The sequence below is a fragment of the Glossina fuscipes genome, unplaced genomic scaffold, assembly GCF_014805625.2.
Source record: "Glossina fuscipes isolate IAEA_lab_2018 unplaced genomic scaffold, Yale_Gfus_2 61, whole genome shotgun sequence".
NCBI lineage: Eukaryota > Metazoa > Arthropoda > Insecta > Diptera > Glossinidae > Glossina > Glossina fuscipes.
This window is the reverse complement of record NW_023998433.1, coordinates 2032583-2044277: the sequence shown is the minus strand read 5'-3', so window position 1 is coordinate 2044277 and position 11695 is coordinate 2032583. Positions and strand designations below refer to the sequence as shown.

At 34.8% G+C, this 11695-nt stretch overlaps 1 protein-coding gene and 1 long non-coding RNA gene across 3 annotated transcripts; one reads left to right on the top strand and one right to left on the bottom strand.

Moving 5' to 3' along the window:
• Positions 1 to 4572: 4572 nt before the first annotated feature.
• On the bottom strand, positions 4573 to 8950 carry LOC119637830 (nucleolar protein dao-5). Of its 2 annotated transcripts, XM_038034182.1 has the most exons (4): positions 8793 to 8950; positions 6480 to 8432; positions 5778 to 5933; positions 4573 to 5029 (listed from the first exon to the last, which is right to left on the bottom strand). In XM_038034182.1, exons 1-4 carry the CDS (start codon positions 8889 to 8891, stop codon positions 4874 to 4876), a joined length of 2364 nt encoding a protein of 787 aa, XP_037890110.1. In that variant the 5' UTR covers positions 8892 to 8950; the 3' UTR covers positions 4573 to 4873. The 2 variants fall into 2 exon arrangements, with proteins under 2 accessions (XP_037890110.1, XP_037890108.1); XM_038034180.1 differs by lacking the exons at positions 4573 to 5029; positions 5778 to 5933 and adding an exon at positions 5058 to 5504 and having other exon boundaries at positions 8793 to 8946.
• Positions 8951 to 10862: 1912 nt separating this feature from the next.
• LOC119637832 lies at positions 10863 to 11695 on the top strand. Its single transcript, XR_005247343.1, has 3 exons — positions 10863 to 11383; positions 11448 to 11545; positions 11616 to 11695. It is a non-coding gene; the product is annotated as an uncharacterized LOC119637832 (long non-coding RNA).

Genomic DNA, 11695 nt, shown 5'->3' with positions numbered 1-11695 from the left:
ATAGGTTCGTCTAAGTGTATACGCATATGTAAGTACTTATGTATACCCATTCATACATACATATATAAATCTTCGCTTGAAAACACAATCTCTTCGCGTTTATACCGTTTTATGTTGTGTCTCTTGATTGTAGCTTGTTTAGATGTTTCTTCTTCTTCTTCTTCATACTCTTCATCTCTTACTTGCCGTTCAAAAAAAAGGTCTCGTTAAGTTGGATTATTGTTGGCATTATTATTGTTATTATTTTATTTCTTATTACTTTTTTCTTCAATTTTCAATTTCTCTTTTTAGTCGTATCACATCTATGCACGTTTAAAAATAAAGTCCCTAAGGTCTGCTCTCTTTCACTTTATGCCGAAATTCTATGCGAAGGATACAGTTGCTTACCGTTTTTTAATATTACACTGTTTGAATTGCTATAAAAATATTTCAAATTCAGATAATTTTTTTGTTATCTGAATGAGGAGAATGAATACAGTCAGATAAAACTTGCACCTACTTTCTACTGTGTCAAGATAAAAAGGGATAAATTCGTAGTGAACATCAAGTTGGTTTATTACGCCTAAACTCAAACTTTTGTGAATATTTCTAAGGAACAGAATTGATCTGCCAAAGTCGACGTTAACTCCCATTATCGCAGTCCCCGCTGAAAATGCTGACCGCAATTGAAGTTATGGTTTAAGCATTAAGCTTTTAAAAACTTTAACAATCTTCACATAACTAACGAATAACGACCAATACTTTCCTAAAATGTCGCGAAAAATTTCTTTCACGCTTCATGTGTTGACATTGGTCCACTAATGAAAAACAATTTGAATCTCTACTAAAAAAAAAAAACACATACACATATGCAAGTTTTCATAAGAAAACGACATTACTTTCTTTTGCAATTATGTTACAATAGCTGTTGTTGTTGTTGTTTGTTTATCTTAATATTAATCTGACTACGCTACGACTGAGGAAAGGCTCGACAGCGCTTGTAAATTACTCGAAATTTTTAAACTTTCAACAACTCTTTACAATCACACGGATACGCAAACAATTCAAGACCTGACGGAAAAGTTCGAATCTTGGCTTGCCTTTAACCTAAAAAGACCCTGACCAAAAGACGCGGAAATAAAAATAAAAAGTCGAATATTACGCCTGTACATAACTTTTCTCGCTGAATTCGAAGAAAATGAATTCTCTGTAAATTATGCTGATTTGATTCCGATATGTAAATACCGTTTGCGGAACTTTAAAATTAACAGCATTGACCTTGTTAGCAAGGAATGTGCGGACAAGGTGAAAAAGAAGAACATTTGAATACATTGTTCATACTCAAGAAGGACTTGGCTAGTTTTCGGAAATTCGCGAAAACTCCGTTACGAATTGAAGCCAGAAATCAGTCAATCCTATTTTTGCATGGAACTTAGAAAACACTTTCGCCATTGACAAAGCATTTTAGTCCCATTTCATTTAAGGAATTGTTTTCTCACACCTTAACCGATTTTCAAATTTTACTTATTGCAAATAAAATTAAACTTGCATATTCGAAGTTTCAGATTTTTACCTCAATTTTTGCAAACTTAGCATCTTTAACTGCAACGTACGTCATCGTTAAGTGGTGATTCTACAAAGACATGAAATACTCAATAACAAAATTTCATTGTTGAAAGACGGTAAAACTAAATCTATCCGAGCTTGGGTGAAAAATCCTCACTTCTCCGTAAAGGCCATGAAAAAAATGAGAATAAGTACACAGATAGGGCTGCAAGCCCTAAATCGTATCGACCTTTTTTTAGAGAACCATCTTTAGGGGTCCACCAGAAAAAAGCAAATGCTAATTTCATGAGATTTTTTTTTTTTTTTGATTATTCTCTTAACCATGCTCTGGCATCGTCAAATAAAATTTTTTGCTTTATTTATGAGAGCTATTTAAATGTGATAGAAGAAGTAAAAAATTTATTACGGCCTAAGAAAACTTTACAAAAAAAATTGAGGGCGAAAATTACTTTTAAATTAAACGATAAGGCCAGAATTTTACTGAAATGTGCACTGTGCCTGCGTGTGTGCATGTGTCCATTTCTCGTTCTGATATGCCGTTGGATTTGCAACACAATAGCCGTTGGGAAACTAAAAACATACTAGTCTAAAATACGTAAATAAAAAAAAAAAAAAAAACAGCAGCAATACTTCAATATACATAAACAACTCACAAATCGAGCCGTACATCATGAATTCATGTGCTTATTTAAACAGCGAGTACCTACGATTCGGCTCAAGCCAGCTATAACTTTCTTACTTGCCTACATTATATATGTAATTACATTCACTAACCAATTAGCGAAAGCCATTTAACTAGTTTTATGATATAAAAAATCATAATGCTCTTGGACGTACCTAGGAGCTCCGTATAATGCGTTAGAGTATGTACATGTGTGCCAGTTCTGCTCTGCAAAACAACCCTAGGATAACAAGCGTTCTTTAAAAAATGTTCACCTTTTTCGCACGTCTTTGATTAACGTTGCGACCGCGTGACCAAGGTGCTTGAAAAAAAAATATTAAATCCAGCTTCTAGAAACAAAATGCCTATGCACCTTTTATTTTATCTATAATATCAAGTTCCTTAAATGCGCTTATTATAATGTCCAATCAAGCATTTACAAGTATGAGCGAATACGAGCTGGCAAGGTTTTACGACGACTTTCTAGTATCATATGCAAAATATAATCTCAGCTCGTTTGGACGACCCTTCTAAATGCAGTTCATAAGTTTACAATCTCTGCTTGACCACGAAAAAATGAAGCGAAAAATTCAATCGTATAGCCCCCGCTTCTGTAGTAACTAACAATATTGGCTACGTGTATCGAAATTCGTAGCCGAAACGCTATAGAAATGTTGAAATAGTTGACTGCACAATGGTGAATTTATGTCTGATTTCTTCAATCGTTCGATTCGATTTTATCGACACCAGCAGCAACTAAGATCAGGTTGAAAAATATTTTTTTGATCGAAACCTTCGCTAAATGAATTTCTTGCTGATTTCCCCCAAAGGCCAAGCGTACAATACATGCAAAATTCTTGATAATTGTATACGCTTATTCTCTAAAGCGGCACAATACATGTAAAGAAATTTACTCAAACATTCTCAATTGTAAACAATTTTTGTTTTCTCAATTATATGGAATTTGTATACGGAAATTATTGAGTACGAATATACACCCATTCAAAAGACTGCTATACCAGTAGTAGGAAGTGGGTGGGATCTGATGGCTATCTGCGCAGACTGGATCCGGCAAAACCGCGGCCTTTCTTATATCAATCTGTTGCTGAATGATAATGCTGAAGCATCGATTAGTACGCCACACGCTTTGGTTGTGTCGCCTACACGCGAATTAGCTATCCAGATATTCAATGAGCCACGTAAATTTGCCTTAGGTTCGTATTTAAATATACGTATCGTTTACGGGGGTACTTCGTCCAAATATCAAAGTGAAAATATGGTCAAGGGTCTATGCCACATATTAATTTCCACTCCGGGCCGTTTAATGGATTTTGTAGAAAAATGTTTTATTGCGCCTCATGTCGGATGTTACTGTCAAATTATTGCGCCGTAATTCTTGATACAAATAAGTTTAATTTTTTGTATATTTTGGACCATTTACATTAATATATTAGACTCTAATCCGTAAAAGGGTTGTCGTGAAAAGTACGCCTTCTCATGAAAATAACGCACAAGGATTAGTGTATCATCGCGAAATGTATAGTTATACTTGGCGAGCTGGTATTTAAAAAGTTGCGCCTAATCACACTTCTTCTCCCCTTTTTTGTTTCTATTGTTTTTAAATATTTAAATTTGCAGCCATGTTCAACATGATTAGGTGTAAAATTTGCATTTGTATATAATTTTTAATTACATTATGTATGTATGTATAAATTAATGAGCGTAATATCGTTATCTAAATATAAAATGTAACTGATTTTATATAATAAAATTTAATGAATGCACGGGTAAATAGCAGTCGATGGTGTACACAATTCCGCGGGCCGATTGGTTTTCATTTAAAAAAACAGGGTAAATAAAAGTGTTTCATATAAAAGCCATTTAGGTGGGTATCTACGCCAAGCTCTGGGAGAAATTCCATTTGTCTTAAAATCGCCAAGTAAATTTAACTTAGCTGTAAAAATTTTGAATACTCACGTCATATGTGGTAGCTATACAGGGGATGTTCGCTAAAATCATGTCGTTTCACATTGGTGGCGATTTTCTTTTGTACATTTTTAGGAATATGATTAATTGCTCAGGAGTTGTGCTGAATATCGCAACGTTTTATTAGAAACATGAAGATATAGATCTAAAGTGAAGGCCCTCTCGTAAGGGATATTTCATGCCACACGATACCCTTCAAATCACTAGCCGGCGCACACGTAATAAAGCACAAGAATCACCAGCCAACCTGAACAACACATGAAATTTCGCAAAATTTTGGCTGTCTTTTTAAGGAACTTCCCGAAAGACTTTTTAAAAACTTGAAAGCGTTTCAAAAAAAAATTTTCTTCAAAATTAAACAAAAAGTAAAACAATTTTAATTTGTTTAAAAAGTCACATGCATGTATTTGTTTGAATACCTTTCCACGTCATTAACATGCATATAAATCTTTAAGCATACATTTACACATACATTCTGTAATATGGAGGAGATGTATTTACGAGATGTGGGTATTTTATAAACTTTCAATGCATATGCAAGACGCATAGTCGATTTCAATAAAAGTATATATAGATCTTACTAAAGAGCCAACGTAGGTAAAACTGTGCTCGTTTTCAAAAGCTTTCAATTGTATGAAAATTAGAAGAAAATTACTGTTACTGTTAAGAAAATTGACGTTATTAGTCATCAAATTTTATGGAATTGACGCACATGTCAATTTGTCCGCCACGATAACTGCCGCGCTTCTTTTTAGTTTTTTCATGTTTGAAGTGTTTGCCGCGTGTATGTTTTAAGTCTCTATTGGCCTTTTGACCCCAAGAACCTGCAGCATTTTTCTATACATTTCAAATAAAATAAATCATATAAAGAGCCAAGAATTACAAAAGTGAAATAGAAGAAGCTTTTATAAAAAAAACACATCTAAGAGAAGCTGAGAAAAAAATGTATGTAAAATCAAATCTAGTCGTCAAAAGTAATTTTTTTATTTTGGGATGCTGGCGCCCCAAAAGATTTGTTTAGGAATTTATTGGCGCCTGCGTTTCCGCCGCCTCCACGTCCACGATAAGACCCGCTACCTCCACGACCACGATCACCTCCGCCTCCTCCACGACCTCGGCCGCCGCGAACGTTGCGATCATTATTGCCACCTCCACGGGCATCATCACGATTATTAGCAAAACCACCTCGGCCTCCTCTACCGCCACTTCCACCACGTCTACCTCTATTATTACTTTCAAAGCCACCAAAGGATTTGCGATCTCCAAATTTCTTGAAGCCACCAGTTTTATTAACACCAAATTCTTCAGATTCCTATTATTGACATGCAAAAGAAGAAGGAAATGTTACAAATTAGCTCTATTTTATAGACAAATTCAAAGGAAGCATAAATGTAATAAATACTTTAAACACTGCCGCAAGAAAAGTGCCTCAAATAAATCAAAATATTTACACCGAATTAAGTTTTTACTCCATTAGCTAATTTGCAGCCTCCTTCTTCTGCTTATGTTCTTTTAGTTTTTCTCAGTTTTCTTAGAACTTTTGTGTTTTATTTACAGCAGCTCTTCTATCTATTGAGGCACTTACCTTTGCTTCAAAAGACATATCTTTAACTCGTTCATCAATTTCAACATCTTCTTCACGGACCCTTCGGAACGGTTCTTTCCTTTTACCACTTGAGTTTGGGGTATCCTTTTTGTCTTTATTCTTACGACTGGCCGGAGTCGAAGAAAAAGCATTTTTCTATTGAATGTTTTTTTTTTCGAAAATGAAAAAAGGAAGTATATAAACTAAAATGAAGCAAATGGTCGTTATTCCAAAATTTCTAACTGAATCCAATCAATATGCTATGTAATTAACGGAAAGGGCATAAAACTCTTCTATATTGGATTGTAGTACACTGAACAGACCTCCATGCAACTTATTTTCGTATGCTCTGCAATATGTTATACAAGCGAAAGGCCTAAGCAGCCCGAATCTCGCATTAAGAAAACCGCAAGCTAATATACGAAATGTCGTAGAATGGGTAGTTTATATCCACTTTTATAATGGCTACGGATACACTATGAATGTGTTTATACGGAGATCAACCAAGAGCCTTTTCAGTGTTAGTCCATTTTTTCCATTCAAGGACTCCTAATAAAACAAACTTTCGAAATCTCACAACAACAAGCTGAGTACGGCATGTCCAGCGCATAATGTTGAGAATTACAATTGCGATAACAAATAGTAGGGATGTTAAGAACGTTTTTGAAGCATACAACGGCAAAGAAAGAAAAAAGAATATACCTTGTTTTCACTACTCCTTACAAAATTACTGTATTTATTCTCAGAATTACAGTTTGCTTGCTCCAGCTTCCGCTTGCGTCCCGGTTTTGATAATGGCGTGCATTGGCCAGAACGTGAATGTTCTTCGATACGAGCGCTATCTTCGCTGGTGGTCTTACGATTAGCAGATGGCTTAGAAGCAACAATTTGTTTTTCCTTCTCATTATCTGATGAATCACTGTCACTAGATGATTGGGGTTTTACCGATGGAACGACCTGCCGCTTTTTAGCTGAGGGAGCTGCAGTTGTATCATCTGAATCGCTTGATGAATCCTCCGCATTGGCCGTAGTTGACTTCTTTATAACTGGAGTAGCCAGCTTAGCTGACAGAGCTTTTTTTGTGGACTCTTCATCTGAAGAGGACTCGTCAGAACTAAATTGAAATTGTTTGTTTGCCACCGTATTCACGGGCACAGGAGCTTTTTTAGGCGCTGCGGTTTCATCGTCCGACGAACTGTCATCGGAGCTGCTCTCAGGTTTTTTCTTTTTGATAATGGGGGTTTTATTTACCGTCGATTTCAAAAATTGTCCAGGTTTTTCATCACTTGAGCTGTCAGCACTGCTAGACTCTTTCTTGGCAACCGTCGATTTTATAACATCCTTACATTTATCTTCCGAACTATCAGAATCAGTGCTTGACGGTTCAACTGTAGGTTGTGCAGGTGTTAATTTCACAGAAACTGCTTTGGGTTTTTCTTGTTTCGTTTCTTTATCTGAACTTTCGTCGCTTGAAGATGTGTTAGGTTTTTTGGGCGTTGATAAAGTTGAAGGGGCTACTTTGCCAATAGGCACTTTTTTATAGTTTTTAATGTCATCTGAGCTGTCATCGCTAGATGAGGTACCTTGCTTTGTAACAGCTATTTTAGGAGTAGCCATTTTAGCAGAATTTTTCTTAGTAGTTGATTTCTCTTCCTCTTTTCTAGGAATCAATTTAGTTGAAGCGACCACTTTGCTAAGAGGCCCTTTAAAGTTTTCATTTTCATATGAACTGTCATCGCTAGATGAGCTGGTTTCTTCTGTAACAACTTTCTTAGTAGTAGCCAGTTTAGTAGAACTTTTGTTCGTAATTTTTTTGTCTTCCTCATTTTTAGGAAATGATTTATTTGAAGCAGCTCCTTTGCGAACAGTTCCATTAAAATTCTCATCTTCATCTGAACTGTCATCGCTAGACGAGCTACTTTTCTTTATAGCAACTGTTTTAGAAACAGCAGTCTTAGCAGAGTTTTTATTAGTTGCTTTGTCCTCTCCACTACTACTATCGGAATCACTCGAGGATTTATTCTTCTTTACTTGTGGAGCTGCAGTTTTCTTGGATACGAATGCATTTGGTTTAGTCGGCAGTTCGTCATTTTTGCTAGTGCCACCTGCTCCTTTTGTTGAAATAATTGCAACTTTTTTATGAACTTTTTTGCCTTCAGATTTCTTGTGCTCGGTGTTATCGTCAGAGTCATCCGAAGAGCTATCTTTTTTCATTAAATTATTTTTAGCGCTCATTGGTTCCTCGTCACTGCTATCGCCGGAGGAGTCCATTTTCTTTGTTTGAAGAATTGTGTGTTTTCCAGGTTTAGTTCCTGATTTTTCGTCCTTTTTGAAACTCTCTGTACATTTCGGCTTTCCAGACGGTGCAACGCCTTTTCCTGTAGACTTGGCTGGTGGTTTCTTTTCTATCTCAGTATCATCGCTGTCCTCTGATGAATCTTCTGAACTGGATTTTGTCGTTTTAGATAAAGCTTCCGCTGTACCGTTAGTAAATGGATGGAAAATGGGGCTCTTTGCGATTTCGTCGCGAGAATCATCGTCACTTTCGCTGGAATTTTGATCAGTTTGTTTAATCGGTGGTATTTTAGTTCCGCTATTCTGTTGGTAATATTTAAAGATATCCTCTAATTTAGGTGAGCCTTTACTAACGACACCCTGAAAAGAATTTATAACATGTAGTTTTCGTCACCTTTCGAATTATGTGTTCATATCGATGTTAAATTGAAAAGCTTAATAATATTGACACTATTTACCCTTCAATATTATTTTCGCTATTCTTTATCTTCACTTTATGCTGTTATATTGATTTTGTCATACGCAAATTATTACTTCTTGTGTAGATCTATTAATTATGTTGTATCATGTCTGTAAATCTCTAAACGAGCGTTTCTTCACTAAAATTCTTCTTCTTTAAAAAAAATAAATTGTACAATCTCAACAATTCTAACAAATAATAAGTGCTCGGTAAGAAAGTAAGTGAGAAAATTAAAGTTACAATCTGCCTTATGCACTTACCGTTTTCATTTTATGTTGGAAAACTTCCGCCAATGTTTTATCTTTTCTTTTTAAATAATCATGCACTAGCGCAGCAATTAATTGTTCGTTCGCCGCCATGTTTCACCGAGAAATGCTTCGAAGTGAATTTATGTAGAAGCACGTGGGACATACAATGTGTAAGGCAATACACACTGATCAGAGATGTTTTTTTATGTTATGGATATCATAAAAAACATGCGCTAAGATATCGACCGATTTTCTCGTTGAAGAACATTGAGAAAAATTGAGGAACATATTAAAAATTTTAGCTATTCCGATGAAAATATAGTTTTCAAATTAACATTATTTTCTTTCATTCAAATTTAGATCATACATATTAACATTTTCTCTTTAATTCTATTATTCGACTCATTTTTTACATATAGTGAACTACTATTACATAAAATCTGTACTATTCTAAAAACCTCAATAGGCAATATCCCAGATATTACGACTTATATTCTTATAAATGGGCTATGCGTTATCTGGAAATCGAATGTTAAACTGTTGTGATGTCAAGTTATGAATTTGTATGGTTATATGCATTTGCAATTTTAATGCTTAAGTCATTTGCTTGACGGAATACAAATTTTAATAGCTTAGCAACATGCAAAATTTCCAAATTCTTAAAAAAGAAATCAACTTTCATACTTCTCCATTATTCTTTTATTTCATACATTAAAAATTCCCAGATGACTTGTCTTAGAATTGTGATGGAAGTCATTTTACGAATTTGCTCTCTAAGGAAATAATACGTCTATTTTGATTAGAATTCAAGTAATAGCAGGTCACACAACCGGAAAAATCTGGTTTATATGTTAAACACAAAGAACTCCACAAAAATTCCGTTATTGGTTGAAATTTTTTATACCCACCACTGAAGGATTTGTCCCAATATTTGCAACAAACAAAAGGAAGTTTGAAAGAAAGAAAGCGACAGAGTCTATAATATATATATATATTCTTGATTAGAATGAAATCCCGAATTGATTAAGCCATGTACGTCTGCTGTGTGCCCGTTTGGTCTGTGTTGTTGACACTTTACTGGTCACAAAAATGAAGTTATCGACTACAAACGTAGAAAGTTTTCCCCAGACATTGGTATCGAAATTTAGCCAAATTGGTCAGAGCACAAGCCCGTTGTCAAGCGTCAACTGAACGAATCTCCGTTTTTCTAAATAAAAATCGTTGGGATATTACTCTTTACTCATAAATTATAAAAGATACAAGACTGAAATTTTTCACATCTGCTTTATGAAAATCTTTACTATTTATGTGCAAAAGTGAAAAAATCGACCATGCCCATACAAAGTTACAAGTGATTAAGTTTTTTATTTCACTATTTTTTTTTAACATTGCCAGCGATATGGGTAATAAATAAATAAAAGAACTCGGAGAGTAGAAGACGACAAGGTGAGTCTGTTAATTTGAAACTAATAGTGGAGGAGGAAAATTGCTGATACGTCAGTTTCATAGATAATTACTGTTCTAATTCTTCTAAAATGATTTTTATAACATCCCGAACGAAATCTTAAGCACTTTGAATTAGACGTTTTTATAAATTGTCTATTTCATATAATGCAACTTTTTATTTACGTAGACGTTCCATTCTGGAAGTTTTTCCCAATACTTTTTATTTTGACTCTTGCGGAGATTGATATGTACTTATTTTAGTTTCGATTCCAATTAGTTTTCGATTTAAACGATTTCATCTACAGGGTAATCATGTAAATAGGCGATGATCGCCAAGAGAATCTAATCATGTTAGCAAATTTGCTGGCGATTATCGCGCGATGCACTCTCTCAGTTAAATCCGACGACAGTCAAATTTCTGTCGCTGGGTACAAATTTGAATTAGTATTGAATATAAATCAGGTAAACTCATCGCAAATCTCTGTTTTAGAGTTGCATTTAATATAAACAGCTGTTAGAAAATGAATTATTAATATAAAAATTTTAAAAAATTAAAAAAAAAAAAATGAAGTGTGTCCGAAATTACATTCGTGAATTGTGAAGAAAAAAAAAAATTTAGAAAGAGAACAGTTTTTTTATTTAAATGTGGAGCTAAATTAAGCAATGTTGACGAATGTATCATAAATTCCTTTTATGCTCGTTCATTGAAGAGGAAAGCAATAACAACTGCGGCGCACAAGAAAGGGTCGACATGAGACGGACGTGAAAAGTTTTGCAGTATGCTTCTGATCTAGCATCTCAAAACGAATCAGAACATTGTTTCTAATATTTGCAAACGACATATATATGTATGTGATATCGTTGTATGTAGAATTAGACCGAAGTTCCGAGTTTTCAAAGCGGGTTTTCATTCTGTCATGGGAAAAATTTGTATAGGCGTGCATATATAACGGCGATGCTGCGCTTAGCCATGGCTTTAGAGTTGTTGGCTTCACAAGGTTATCAATGGCTGGCTTGCAGCGACTGTATCGTAAGTGATGCCCAAAGCTATACACTCTTGCATCAGAGGTATGACAGGAATTGGAAACAAAATTTTTTGTGTAGGGAATCCGATGGACCGTAAACGCGGATACGAACGTCTGCTTTTAGCAGGATCAGTAAATAATTGAAGTTTTTGTTTTACAGTTATAACCATTACAATATTTTTATTATTTATTACAGTAATTGGATGTGTTGACGGAACGTATATATGCTTTTAAAGCCAGCGGAAAATGAAGTAATTTTCATAAATCGAAAAGGAAAGCCTAAACGGAATGGTAGTAAGTAATTTGAATATTTGCGTATTAGCGTCTTCTATTTATTTACATAAATATGGACATTTTCTTCTAGATTTGCGCAGTCAGTTTCAAATTTCCCGAATCTTACCATGATTCACATGTGTAGAGGTATGCCGGTGAAAGAGTTTATCT

Coding starts and splice junctions, on each gene's coding strand:
- LOC119637830 (XM_038034180.1), bottom strand. CDS start 8,891: ATGGCGGCGAACGAACAATTAATTGCTGCGCTAGTGCATGATTATTTA. Junction 8,433..8,792: donor TCCAACATAAAATGAAAACG/GTAAGTGCATAA, acceptor AATTCTTTTCAG/GGTGTCGTTAGTAAAGGCTC. Junction 5,505..6,479: donor TAAGGAGTAGTGAAAACAAG/GTATATTCTTTT, acceptor TGTCAATAATAG/GAATCTGAAGAATTTGGTGT.